Source organism: Eulemur rufifrons, chromosome 8 (genome assembly GCF_041146395.1).
Source record: "Eulemur rufifrons isolate Redbay chromosome 8, OSU_ERuf_1, whole genome shotgun sequence".
NCBI lineage: Eukaryota > Metazoa > Chordata > Mammalia > Primates > Lemuridae > Eulemur > Eulemur rufifrons.
Window position 1 is genome coordinate 57,633,463 of NC_090990.1, and position 15,363 is coordinate 57,648,825.

General features: G+C 36.9%; 1 protein-coding gene across 1 annotated transcript in view; it reads right to left on the reverse strand.

Moving 5' to 3' along the window:
• ERICH3 (glutamate rich 3) overlaps positions 1 to 15,363 on the reverse strand; it is a 75,076-nt gene that overhangs the window by 26,611 nt on the left and 33,102 nt on the right. Inside the window, exons 8-10 of the mRNA XM_069479186.1 lie at positions 12,318 to 12,504; positions 6,731 to 7,032; positions 1,048 to 1,284 (exon numbers count right to left, since the gene is read on the reverse strand). Coding sequence (XP_069335287.1) covers positions 1,048 to 1,284; positions 6,731 to 7,032; positions 12,318 to 12,504 — 726 coding nt within the window. The remainder of the gene's footprint in view (positions 1 to 1,047; positions 1,285 to 6,730; positions 7,033 to 12,317; positions 12,505 to 15,363) is intronic.

Consider the following 15,363-nt stretch of genomic DNA (forward strand, 5'->3'; position numbering starts at 1 on the left):
GCATGAAATTTTAGAATAGGCTTACTTGAATTCTTTTTGAAGAGAGTGGAACCATAAACTACACAGTTGCTCTTATGATTACCTGATTGCTTAATTTACTCTTGTTTTATATTATATTAATAATATACATCTTGAATTTGAAATTTTGAGATTTCATACCCCAAAATATTTGAGAGGTGAAAACAGTGGCAAAAACAGCAACTCAAATAGTCATCATAATGTAACCAATCTTGTTCTCTAGTTAAAAGCAAATTATGAAGACATACACCTACATGAATATAAGAGAGGGTTTTTGGTATTACTGATAAATGCCCAAGATGCACCAAGGCACCACACAGCCATGGCCAAACCCTCTTATAAGATAAAGCAGAAAGTGGGTTCTTTCTTTCACTGGGACAGAACTTAGGTAAATTAAGGTCTTTAAAAAGGTCTGAAAAATTTAAAGTATGCCTCAGATAATAAGGGTTTCTTTCTCTACCTGAAAAACTCTGTATCTTCCCTGTGAACATATACAAGTCAATGTAGAGTCAAAGATTATGAGGAAGCAAGTAACTTTTCTATAAAACTAGTAATATGCCAGCATCTTATGTTCAAGGTAAGAAAAAAAAAAAACAACAAAAAACAGAAACCTAAGGCACAAATCTCAACTTTTCCTTTATTGAGTAGGAATTACTTTTTATTTTTCCAAAGCCACAAAAAGGTGTGTGTGCATGTGTGTATTTGTGTGTGTATGTGTATGTATGTAAAAGGAAATAGTTTGGGATTAAAAAATGGTAACTTTCTAAGTAAACAGACGATGAGGCACTACAAGCTTTATCTGACACCTTACTTAACAATCTCAGCAAACTAAGAAAAGAAAAAGGATTAAAGAATGACTCTATAATTTGGGTATCTGTGGGAGGTTGATTGACTGGAATCCTCTGGTTAGGGAACCATGCTCTAAAGATTCCCTTAAAAGAGGATTATCTCACTAAATAGAAAACAGAGAAATGTGGTAAGCACACTCACTAAACAGTCTCTGTCATAATAATAAACTAAACAACTCGCCTTGTTTACCCTTTTCCGAGTCACTCTCCGAGCATGCATCATCCTCATGTCTCACATTGTCATGGGCATCTGGTGCCTTCTCTGATGAGGTTTCACTCTCCTTTTCAGCATCTAAATTATCTTTTTCATCATCTGAGGGTGACTTTGATATTCCATTCATTTGATCATCAGCCTGTCCTTCTTCATTAGCTTTCTCATAGTGTTTCTCCTCATCTCCTTCAAAATCTTCTTCATATTCTGAAAAAAAGAAAACTTCCACTATAAGAATGAAAATAGAATCCCCAATATTTAACCTATTTGACTTTAATGAGAACTTTGACTCCATTATCCTCTCTTTTCTGAGACTTTCTTTGCTTCTGCTTTTTCACCCAACTAGTGAACACAGAAAATGAATAGCAAATGATCAAAGATTGCCATCAGTTACATATACAAAAGCATAAAAGAAATGAAGCTCCAAATGACAAGGCTAAAGCCTAATAAAAGTTCATTTACAAATGGACATCGTCATCCACAATGACCAAAATGGAAAGAGAAAAACTTGATATAAAACAATAAATTAGAAATAAATTAAAAATGAAGAGAACAGGATTATAATAATGAAAGTTAATTTGAATACCCAGTGAGGTCATATTTCATATGAAAAATGTTCAAAATATTTGGATATCAAGTTAATGAATAGTGAAGTGGAAAAATTCAATTAATCCAGTCCAAAGGCCCTGAGAAGTAACACTGTGAATAGCACATTCTTTGGGAACCAAATGGACATTGAGAAAGGCATTATGAAGGATTCTATACCTAGGCCAGAACTGAAATCATATGCATTATGCATTCCTACAATAAATGAAATGATTACATTCCAAGGATAAAACTTCATGCAAAATAGAATATTCCTGTCACGGCCACAAATTTGCTTCATTCCCTACAGAGGTGCAGCAAATCTGTAGCAGGCAAAGGAAATTGTCACATCAGATAAACCCCAGCTGTCTCCTGTGGTTATAATTTTTCACCTTTCATATTTAATTGTTCCCCTTTTTCTTCCACCAAAAACTAAAAATCTTGAAGTGACAACATGCCACAGAGAAAGAGCAAAGGGATCTCATGCAGAACCAATTAAGCAAATAAACAATTATCTTTAAAATAAAAATTACAGGGAAAATAACGTTTTTTTAATTTTGTGTGTTTTAGTTATTAGATATTCTGGCTTCTCTTCCAGTGGTGGGGGCCTCTCGGGTAATCTACTTGAGAGTTGTCCACGCACTCCAATGAAAGAAACTTAATTTAGAAATGTATGCTCTGTGTATATGAAGAAACCTCTGTAAATGCAGAGAACGAATAAGGGAGATGTAAGAGGAAAAGTGAAATCAAAAACTGTAATGAAGGAAGTCAAAGAGAATTAATCACAAAAATGTTTTCACAAGAGATTTAATACATTTAAACAAGAAATGTGAAATCAGTCAAATAAAATTATAAAATAAGCCAGAAGAGGAAGAATTCGCTTTATATGGTGTGACAGAAACAAGAAATACTAATAAAGACAAACATTTTTTGATCCAAGTATTTCTGGCTAAGTTATAGGATAATTCCTCACTCAGCCCAGTTAACTATCAATCAATGAGCCTTTATTGAGAGCCTTCTCTGCAGAAGAGGATAAAATTGCAAGATAAAAGACATCACAATAAGACAACACCTGCCATCAAGGAATTTCCAGTTTCTGTTGAAGAAATAAGGTGTAGGTGCACTAGAGACACTGCACTGATTTTATAGTAGTTTTTATGCATGGCCCGCAATAATGTTAGTTTCAACAATACTGGGCTCGATTGCTATGGAGTTTTATATAGGACTCAAGATTAATTATGGGAAGTAGGGTCAAGTAAGTGGAATGGAATCAGAGGAGGATGGAAAGTCATTTTAAGGGTTCAAGGAAGACTTCATAAAAGGAGGAGGTGAAGTTAGCTCCAAAATACACACACACACACACACACACACACACACACACAATTTTACAAGTATTTGCTACTGGTCACAAGATAAGCAGAGGGCCAGACAGAATATGAGTGCATTGCTGCAATTCCTTCTATAGTATTATATAGTAGTGAAATGTGAGGGTTTTGGAGTCAGCCAGTCCCGTGCCCAGGACCCAGTTAAAACACATACTAGCTACGTGACCTTGGGCAATGTGTTTACCATCTTTAAGCTTAATTTTTTTCATCCATAACATGGATAGTACAAAACTGTGGTGAGTATTAAAAGCAAAAAGTGATGGAACATGCTTAGCACAGTGCCATGAACAGCAAGTGCCTAATAAATATTAGGGATTAGTAGGAATAGTGGTTGAGATCGGGTAGTGGAGGGAGTTGGTCATAGAACAAGATTAATCACACATAATGTGTGCTCCACTGACAGCAATACACTTTAATGGAGGCACCTGATTAAACTTGGAGCAGTACAAGTGTCCATAATTAGGACACAATTACAGTTAAATAATTGAAGCAAGCACAAAATTGAAGGAACATGTAGTGAACCACAAGAACAGTCCTTGCATCCCATTTTCAGGAGCTCCTGTGTTTTCTTTCAAATATGGAATTCAAGGCTCTCCTGGCTGTGTTCTACCCCTACTATCATCATATCTCAAGATCAGCCTTCTGTTAACCAAGAGCCTTCCATTAGCATCGTAGCCCAAAGCACATCACCTTTGTGTCATCCACTCAGGTTTTCAATATGAGTGAACTTAAAATAAAAATTATATAAAATAAAAATTACAAATAAAAAAGTGTCATGCTTTCTGAAATCTTTTTCATAATTTCTTCTTTTCACCCCCCATCCCGTTTGCCTTCTTCCAGAGAATTTAATTAGCCTGTTGTTTACCAACCTCACTAATGAGGATGTGAGTCAACACCAGGTCAAAATCAATCCAGCTACAGCGTTCCCTCACTGACCTCAACTCAAGCTTCTTGCTGCCCTTACTGATAGCTGATAGCAGCTATTCTGCAGAGCTAAAGCCTTGCTGCTGCTTTTTATTAATGGAAATGGACATTTAAAGTCCATTAACTAGCCAGCACAGAAGAAATACCACAGGAAAAGCTTTATCATAGCTATAAAGTATGTCACATATAACACTAGCCATGTTGGTTTAAGGGAAAAAAAAGAAGAAAATGAAAAGCTTCTATTAAACCTAACTTTAATAAACCTTCATGTCTTAAAAGGTAAAACACAGGAAAATACACCCCATTTGTCAATCTCTCTGCGATTGCTGTTGCAATAGATATTTTTAAATTCTCAGTCCAAAATAAGAATAAAGACTAGAAGGGATCTTAGAGAGACATGAACTGGGTAAAAGTGCTATGAGTGAAATCTTTTTAAAGATAGACATATTATTTCTGTAATAAACAAACACAAAGTCCAGTGCTTTCGCAGGTGCTATGATTATTCTCTTAGATTTCTGAAACTCTTGAGTAGCAACAATATGAGATAAAGAAGAAGATACCTAGGAGTTGCCCCTTTCCTGAAGCCAGCTCTTCCACAGCTCACCCCAACTCCTGGCTACCATTCCTCTAATCCAGGCTTTGTCTCCTGGGAATAAGGACACTCGGGAGCTCTCTCTCTCTGATGCTTTGGATACCTCACCCACAACCATGGAGTATCTAGGATACCTCATACAGAATAGAAGGTTGTACAGTGTTTGAAATTCTGAGCTGGAAATTAAACAAACTTGGGTATAAATTGTAGTCTGCTACTTTCTTTTTTTATTATTTCTAAATATTACAGGAGTACAAATGTTTTTGGTTACATGGATTGCTTTTGTAATCTTGATTCAGGGCTATAAGTGTGCCCATCATCCAGATAGGGTTCACTGTACCCCTTAGGTAGGTATTCACCCATGCCCTTTCCCCCACCTCCCGTGTGCTTGATTTCTACTGAGTTTTACTTCCCTCTGTGCACATGTGTGCTCATCGGTTAGTTCCATATAGTAGCAAATACATGTGGTGTTTAGTTCTCCATTCTTTAGATACTTCACTTAGGATAATGGTCTCCAGTTCCATCCAAATTGTTGTAAAAGACATTAATGCATCATCCTTTTTATGACTGAGTAGTATTCCATGGTATACATATACCACATTTTGTTAATCCACTCATGATTTGATGGGCACTTAGGTTCATTCCACATCTTTGCAATTGTGAATTGTGCTACTGTAAATATTAGAGTACAGGTGTCTTTTTGACAAAATAACTTCTTTTCCTTTGGGTAAATACCCAGTAACAAGATTGCTGGATTGAATGGTAGGTCTACTTTTAGTTCTTTGAAAAATCTCCATACTGTTTTCCATAGAGTTTGTACTAATTTGCAGTCCCACTAACAATGTATAACTAACTGTTCCTTTCTCTCGGCATCCACGGCAGCATCTATTGTTTTTTGACTTTTTAATAAAAGCCATTCTAATTGGGGTAAGGTGCTATCTCATTGTAGTTTTAATTTGCATTTCCCTGATGATTAGTGACACTGAGCATTTTTTTTTTTTAATTTCCTTCAAGAACTTTTCCTTTGCATTCACAACTTGACTAACCATTTGGCACAAGAGGCCTAGCTTTTGGCCTATCTTGGCTTTAGATAAGCCTTCCTCACTAAGTTTTATCATTTCCATCTTTTGATTTAAAGTGCGATTCTTCCTTTCATTTAAACACTTACAAGCCATTGTAGGGTTATCAATCAGCCTAATTTTAAGATTGTTGTGTCTCAGGAAATAGGGAGGCCCAAGGAGAGGGAGAGAGATGAAGGAATAGCTAGTTGGTGGAGAAGTCAGAACATACAACATTAAGTTGGCCATCTTATATGGGTGCAGTTTGTGGCACCTCAAAACAATTAAAATAGTATCATCATAGATCACTGATTACAGATCACCATAACAGATATAATAATACTAAAATCAAAATATTGCCAAAATGTATGTGACACAGACACAAAGTGAACACATGCTTTGGAAAAATGCCACCAACAGACTTGCTCAATGCAGGGCTGCAACAATCCCTCAATTTGTAAAAAGCACAGTATCTGCAATGTGCGACAGAGTGAAGCATAGTAAAATGAGGTATGCCAGTGTGTGTGTGTGTGTGTGTGTGTGTGTCTGTGTGTGTACGTGTTTGTGTGTGTGTGGAAAGATAGAGAGAGAGGAAGAGAGAAGGCAGGAGAGAGAAGAAAACAGAGAAAAGAGAAAAGCCAAAAAAATCCAGGACCTTAAGCCTATGTCAACTGCTTTTAGTTATAGAATATGCTATCACCACATAATCATATAGGTTGTAGCTACCTGATGCCAAAGCAATTCATCAATTTCACCAAAGCAAGTACAGCCAAAAACTAAAAAGATAGGCAAAATTCTATGTGGTCAAAAGGGTCTCTGCAGAAGAAGTTAACAGAGCTCACACAGACATCAACTCCTCTTCCCCTCCCTCATTCCCACAACAAGAACCTTCAACCTTTCTGAGGTTAGGTCTACCCTCCTCTAAGGTAGGCAACACAGGACTCCGTACAAAACAGCAGAGGAAGGTGATCAGGGATGCCTAACATGTCACAGAATTGCCTAAAGCCCACAACTGATGAACAACATTTAAGGGATATTTTTGCAAATTTTGATAACCACATTTAAAGACTTAACAGCAGCAACAACAAAAGAACCCTGTTATTGATTACCATATTTTAAAGTATTTCCCAGGTCATCTTCCCAAACATCTTGACCTGGTTTTCCTTTACGTTCCATTTCTTCCACGGCAGTTCTCACTTCTCTGACCCCAGTTTTTATTTCTTGAGCTAAAAAACGGTCTGAGACAGAGGTTTTGTCCCTCTCCATCTCATTCCTTCTTGGTGTCATGTACTCTCCATCCTTCCTTGATTTCCCCTCACCCTTCCTTGGTTCCACTCTTTTCTCAGTGCTCTTTTCTTTCCGAGGTTTTGGTAAAGATGTTTTTTTATCAAGGCCCATTGCAATAATGCACCTATGAAAAATATGAACATAAAATGTTTATTAACCCTTATATATAGCACCGTGGAACCTCAAAGCTTTTTAAATCACTTATTTCCTATTCTAGTAAGAGATGACACAAAAAATGTTTTTATTACAGTACACATAGGTTAATTAAAAATAAATTATTTTCTCTTTATTGATACTAAAATCTTATAAATGAACACAGAACATTCTTAATAATTTTACCCACAATAATAAAAAAGAAAGAAAACAACTCATCAACTAACAACTATAGTGTCAAACTAAAACTTGTGCCTTACAACTCATTTTTGGCCTTATAACAAACAGTCATATGTAGATATAGATATATAAATAGATAATTTTATATGTGTTTATAGATATGTGAATATATACATTTCAACTCTTTAAATGAGAATTATGTGCCTAAAAAAAATTCTGGTTTATAAACACAGGAAAACAGATATAAAAATAATCAGAAGAGAAAAATGCTATTCAGTCTTTGATAATTTATTATTCCAATAACACAACAAAGGACTTACATACAAGATTCTAAATAAATAGGATTTATCTTTTTAAGAAACATATATAGTCAAATGTTGTTACATCCTTTAAGTAAGTAACGCATGAGTCTGCAGCCTTATTTTAATAGTACTGCCATTATTGCCTTTAGAATGGCCTTTTGAAGCCTGTATTACAATCTTCTGGTAATTTTTACTGGCAATAAGCTTTTGTTCCTTGAAAATAGCAATAATTTACAGAGGTTACAAAGTCATTCCAAGTCAAATCTGGTGAACCACCCAGATAATCTGAATGCATTATGACATTAAAAATTTTTTAAATCAATTATAATAAAAGTAATGGGAACAAATTGTCTTCTATAGCTTTTTTTTCTACCTCTCAAGTTCACATCAAAATAAGAATTACAATAAGGTAATATATACATTAATAAAACTGATGATTATGATAATGATAAGATTATTAAGCACTCCCTTTGTGCCAACCTCTTCACTGGGTACTCTATATCCATTATCTGAAGAAATTCATTACCTCAAAGACCAATAAATTAAGAACTATCGTCACCACTTCACAAACGAGAAACTGAGGCTTAAAAGGTTCCAGCAGCCCAAGATCACCCAGCAGGTGAGTGATGGGGCTGGACCCCAGCTCAACATCACCTCACACTGAAGCTCAACCATATTTTTCTATTACAAATGTAGCCCTGTAATTACTAGTTATGATATAACCAGCAAAGATGACTAGTTACACAGACTAGTTACACTCTTGGGCTTACTATCAGAGAAAATACTCAACGCTCTCTCACCAAAAACTAACACAATCTGGAAAAGTTTCTGGCAAGGCCTGGAGACAATCCATGACCCAAACAAAGCATCTGGAAGGTATCAGTCTCCACATTCCTGCTTCTCGAGCACTGCTTATGCCCCTTCTCTCCGTTCTATACAACTGCTGGAGAACTGAATAATCTATACCGGGAGAGTGAAAAGGGATCAGAATGCAGGCAAGACTTGTCAGTCCAGGAAGAATAGGAATAATATATAAAATCTGAATCAAATCCAATGAGAATTTCTTAAACTTAAGATTTCACTGAATTTTAGCCATCTCTGGTCTAGAAATAGCATAGGAATCAATCTTAATAAGTTCTTCCAACAAGCAAATATGAGAACTGAGTTATATCAGTTAACTTTTCAATATCTCATTCTAAAATGAAGCAAAAAGGATTTGCACTCAAAGTAACTATCAGGCTGTAAAATATGAGATAATAATAATATACTTATCTTACCCATATTAAGCATGATAAATATTTCCTGACTGTAATGACGATGTGCTTAGCACATTGCTCTCCTTGGAATAAAGGTGTCATGAATCTTCACAGAATATGATGACTAGCAGTGCCTTCTGTTCAAGCTGCTCTTCCCTTTTCAATGGCAACACCAAATGCATTGATTTGGAGTCTCTGATATGCCGTTACTTTTTGTTTATGTTGTGGCTACATAAAGGCTTTGATGTCTCCCTACTGTATGTACAGACTTTTTATTGCCCATCTGCTGGGGAGAATTGGACAAAGAAAGTGAATAACATCTGTGCTCTCCCCGTCACTGACTACCTATTTGACTTCTGAATATAATTTGAGGTGTGATTCTGATGACTGAAGCTCAAAGCAGCCTGCATTCTCCTTGGTTAGGCAAGCCTTCTTCCTGTGTTTCACTCTAGCAATTAAAAATAACTACTACGCTTCTTCAAACAGTTCCCGAGATTGTGGGTGAGTACAATTGTGGAACTTCACACTTTGGAAGTGACCACTGCTCAGCTTTTCTTGTTTTCCAAGGGTCTTGAGCAGGTAATTCCTAATCATTTTTAGGGATAGAACTCCCTATTGTTTTATTTTACCACCCTCTTCTTTTTCTCATTGTAAAAATTTCAGGGACTGGTATTTTTTAAATGAATTAAAACTAATTTCACTTTGAATAAACTGGAAGAATTAACATATATTCCTTAAAATAACTAAAATATCATTATGGATGTAACAAAAAAAAAGATCATGCAATATAAGTGCTAACAGTCTCCTCAGAGGTAGTTCTCCACTCCCACTGGAGTTCTGCAGCATCAGCGCCTCTGAAATGACCAAAGCAGTCTCAGGTGGGGACGAGGCCAGACAAGCAAGGCTCCAGCACTTACCCATCTATCCCCGTCCTATTTAAACCACGCCGACTTGACTCTTACCTGATCTACAGCAAAAATGAATTAAATGAACTAACCACAAATAAGCAGATAGCATACTTAGATTGGACCTGGAAGGCAGTTCAGGTGGAACCTAAGTACAGCTGGGCATTGGTACTACACTGCCTTAGGCCATTCACTCTCCCACTCTCTGGATGATTCTATCATACATATTCTCTCTCCTAAAACCTCCACAGCCTCCTCCCTCAGTCTTAACCTCTCCTGATAGATTTATCTCTTGTTGGAGAATTTGGAAACAATCAGCAGAGAACTTGTAGTTGGTCCCAGCACATCCACCAACTTACCTCTGTCTCTAGCTTGTATGCCCTCTTTCCTCCTGTTACTATGGAAGAAACACTTCTCCTCTTCTTAAGGTTTACACCTCCACCTGAGCCCTAGACCCCATCTTCTTCAGTCTACTCAAGCACTTTCCCCCTTTATATTATACTTCATCAATTTGGTTTCTTCTCTAGGATATCAATCCTATCTATTAGCATAGGAATATAACATTACCCATCTTAAAAAATAAAAAGTCCCATGGGTCCCTACACTCTCCCTCCTGGCTACCATCTAACTACAACTTTTTATAACAAAAACCGTTTTTAAAAATTATCTTTTAAAAGTAGTCTCTGGCCTTAGTTCTTCTCCAATTATCTCTTAAATTCACTCCAATAAAGCTCACTTCCCTACTGCTCTACTCTAATAACTTGGGCCAAGATCTCCAATAAGCAACACACTATCAAATCAGTGTTCAATTCTCAGTCTTCATTTTACTTAACCTATCCATATATTCAACCTGGTTAAACATGAACTTATTCTTCAAAGATTTTATTCATTTCCAAGATACTACTCTCTCTAGGTTCTCTTTCTAATCACTGGCTTTCCTTCTTCAGATGTTTCCCTTTTATCTCCCTTACCTCTGAAACAGAGTGACATGGAGCTCATTACTCAGCTATCTTCTCTATCTGCATTCAATTCTTAATCAATCTTATCCCATCCTATGACTTTAAATGCCATTTATATGCAAAATATTCTCAAATGTATATCTCTAGCCTGTACCTCTCAACTGACCCCAGATTCTCATATCCAACTGCCTACTCAACGTCTCTACTTGCATATCACATTGATGTCTCAAACTTAATGGCTCCAAAACCAAAACCCCTTTATTCTACCCCTAAAACTGCTTCTTCTATAGTTCCGTCTTAGGTACATGTTAACTGGACATTTTTCCAGTTGTTGAGCCCACAAATTTTGAATGATCTTTGATTCTGCTCATTATGTCATGCCCTGCATCCAATCCATCAGTAAATCCTGTAAGCTCTACTTTCAAAATGTATCTAGAACCCAATTACTAACTCATTTCACCATTATCTCTTCCCTGGATTAAAGCAGTTTCCACTCTTTCTCCCATCCCTCTAATTTATCTTTCCCAGAGGAGTTACTGTCAAATAATGATAGCTCATTGCTGAAAACCTACCTCAGAGGCTCCCCATCCTTCTCAGAACAAAAGCTGAAGTCCTTGCAGTGACCTTCGGACTCCACATGACTTGGCATCATTGTCTCTGTGACCTCATCTCCTACCTTGTTGTTCTATTCCTTACTTTTGCTCTGACCATACACTAGCTTAGACACACCAAGCATGTTCCTGCCTCCTGCCCTTCTCTACATGCTTTTCCTCTACCTGAAAAGCTATTTGGAGGAAGAGACTTTTTTTTCCTTATTTCTACTCAAAGACATTCTATCAGAGAGGCCTTTCCTGACCATCCTACATATATAACACACAGCCTTATGACCCTCATTCCCCCTCTCTCCCCATATCTCCCTGACCCTGTCTTGTGTTCATCATGCTCACTATCTGACATACATTAACTGGTTTATTGAGATGTTATTTGCCTTTTCCCCATTAGAACAAGTTCCATGGAGACATGTACTTTAGTTGGTTCACTCCTGTGTTCTAGTTTGTCATCTAGACAACTCTCTATGAGAACTTTCAGAAAAAATGAAAGAAAGCCCACAAGCAAGACTTCCAATGTCAAACCGAACATCTAATATGTGAGCTGATACCAGTCAAAACTGACCTTTTATCATGCATTTTGTTACGCAGGAGATTGAAACCAGGGGGATGAGAGGGAAAACTGGGCCACACCATCATTTAGGCACACTTCTAATATGCATGACCTATTATGTTCAACCATGTAAGTCAGATGTTTGGCACAAGCTTCAGGGTTCAGCCCAAAACCAGTTACTCAGAGGAATGCGAAAAAACAAAAAAACAAAAACCCCTTCTCTCCTTCTCTTCAGAAATAGAATTTAAAGCAGTATGAAGAAAGAGAGACATAGAAAGTAGAATAATTTAAAATGCCACCAGCTTTTCTCTGTTATATAGTACATCTGGAAATCTGACACTCAGGGTTATAACAAACAACTGTTAACTTACATATTTTAGGCTCAGCTATGTTAATTTTTCTTAACAAATTGTGCAGACAAATGCATTAGTAAAGCATTAGAAGAAAAATGTAGCAAAACTTGCCCTCTACCAAAGGACATTTGTTTCCATACTTGTAGCAAGGAGATGATCTCTCAACACACACAAATCCAAAGTATCCTCGTTTGCCTCCAAGTCTGGAACCTTTTCGGTGCTTGTATTCACAGCAGGAGCTTAGCCTATTCACCTGCATCCCATTGAGGAAAAAGGTGAGACTGAAGGGGAAACCATGGTGCCTTTTGGAAATAAACTGAAAGGTCTCTGGAATTAAAAAAGAAATATATTAGTGGAATCAACTAACATCTTTAAAGTTACATAAGTACATAAGTACAATATTATGATCTAGATCATCTTTTGAGGACAATTTTTAATCATAAAAATGTATTCTATTACTTTTATTTGTAATAAATACTCCAAGCCTTTATAAAACTCCTTGATTTGTAATAAAATAATAATATGTAATGTTATATGCGCACTCACTATGGCCAGGCATTATGCCTGATTATCTTTGGTATGTTCTTTTTCAACCGTCACATGAAGTGGGAATATTTCTATCACTAGTTTCTAGATGAGGAAATTAAGGCTTAGAGAAGTTTAGTAATTTACCCAAGATTATATAGTAAGTGGGAGAGTTATAATTTGAATCCAAACATCTCTCTGGATTCCATGCCTCTATCTTGTTATACTATCTGTTAATAAAGTACTTAATGACAAAAGGCTACTGTGAGCTCAGTAATGCTTTTTAAAAATTTTATATTTTTAGTTGTGAATATAAATACCCTAATACACATATGAATGAAGTAACTATTCATCTCTAAGCCACACTCAATTCAGTTTAGATTTGAGATTCTCTTCTTTCTCCCCCAACCACCCAAAAGTCCCACAAATAAATTAAGAACCACTGCCTAAAATTAATAGTTTATAGTCATTCCAAGTCTTACAATGCTCTTTGAAAAGGTCCCACCTAGAAGTTCTAAACCCTAAGTCTGATATACCCTATTCCCTACAGAGTGACTCAAAACCCTGCTTCTCCTGAACACTTCTTATGTCACTTCCTACAAAAACAAGGAGCTTCACTGGACTGTTCCACTTCTAACAATAATAGAGTTAACAATTTTCTCCTCTCTATTATGTACACATTTTCCATTGTTGCACTTACCACGATGTATTAAAATATAGCTACATGAGTGGTTTTCAAACTTTAATGTGCATCAGAATCATCTGGAGGGCTTATTAAAACACAGATTGCTGGGCCTCACCCCAGAATTTCTGATTGAGTGGGTCCGGAGTAGGGCCCAGGAATTTGCATTTCTAACAAGTTTGCCAGGTGATGCTGATGCTATTTATTGGTCTAGGGACAGGTACTTTGAGAACCCTGATCTAGATGTTTGCTGCCCTGCATATTTGTGAAATCTACGAAGGCTGAAGTTAGTCTTATTTCGTTTCCCCAAGTCCAGGGGCAATGGCATAGAAGGCTCCCCCCAAATAATTAGAGAATTATTACTACAAACTATTTCTTTCACAGTCATGCAGAAACACTGTGCATATACCACATTTTGCCCCCAAAAGTATTTCTAAATCAGATGCGATTCATTCTAAAGAATAGAGTTATTAAAAAGGTAATTCTATCATTTATTCCTTAGTATTTGTGAAATGGAAGTAAACAAACTAGGAAAGAAAAAACTGATAAAATTGGAGTCTGGGGAAACTAAGATACAAGTCCACTTGTCTTAATGATGGATGAACTCTTCAAGTGGTGACTAGAAAGCAAGTCTGACTGCTTTCATTACAGAAACTGGAATCCTGCATCCATGCAATATGATCCATTCTGCTGCAGCATCACGCCCCATAACTCCCTAAATACCAGTCCAGGAAGAGAGTGCAGTCAAGGAAATGCTGAGAATGGGCACAGAAAATCAATTTCTCCATGTGACTGCCCTTCCATTTGATGCCCACGTGGCTGGAGAGCACACCCAGCTATTACTCCATTTTGTTCTTTTCTTTTAAGCTATGGAACAAGAATTGACAACCTCTGCCTTTACTTCTTTGATAAGTATTTTATAATTTTGTATTTTTTAAAATATAGTGACACCTCCCAACCTTGACTAGATGGTTTCTTCATGGAGTAGTGGGAAGAATATAGACCAGAAATCAGAAAACTTTGTTCCATGACCCAGCTGAGTGTCCCTTGGTGAGTTATTTAACTTTGTTGCATTCAGAATTCTCATCTATAAGATGGAGATGGGGATAGGGGACTGTGTCCTAGTCTATTAACTTCACAGAGCAGTCTTAAAGATTATATAATGTACAAATTAGAAAGCATTTTATAATAGCTGTACAATGTAGTTATTTGTTGTTCACTGATGGTCAGCAGCACTATTTTAGGCACTAAATAGAAACAAAAATACTGAAAAATATCAAATTTGGTATTTTCTCTCAAGAAGTTATAATTGAGCAGGAGAGGCAAAATTAGTATACCAGACTTCTGGAGTGAGATCATCAAATCCTGTCCCCTTAAAATATTATCTCTAGAAATGGAATGGAGACTTAACACAAACTGAGCAGCACTTATTTATGAAAAATTATTGAATTTTAAGTAAACAGTAGAAATCTATGGCACTCTTGCCTGGGACTGCTCTCACCCCCCTCCACCTGCCACTACCTCCTCACAGCAGTTCTGATAGGGCAGGGCAGGCCATAAATTAGCAGCAGCTTCATTGTCAGTGGGGGCTGACTTGATTTGGAGCAGAAGATGAAAACCTCTGGGCCTGTGGCATTACCAGTAATAACCAGCAATCTTGGAGCAAGCTAACAGGAAAGGTCAGAAGTTCTACTAACCTGAGACTATAGTTCTCATTCAGGCAAGCAACATGCCAATGGACTAACCAGAAATTTAATAGGGAAATGTAAGCAATAGGGCAGTCATAGAGGCATTCAGTAAGCTCTCTACATACCCCCGGCTAACTGGAAGCCTATTCATACATCCCCAGCCCACTAGGAACTTTCCCCCTATGCATGGAGGAAACATAAGGGAGCCTGGTAGAAATTATTAATAAAAGTTGGAGCAGACTTGAAAACTGCCTGAACTTTGAATGTACTCAACCCACTCTGGTGGGTTGA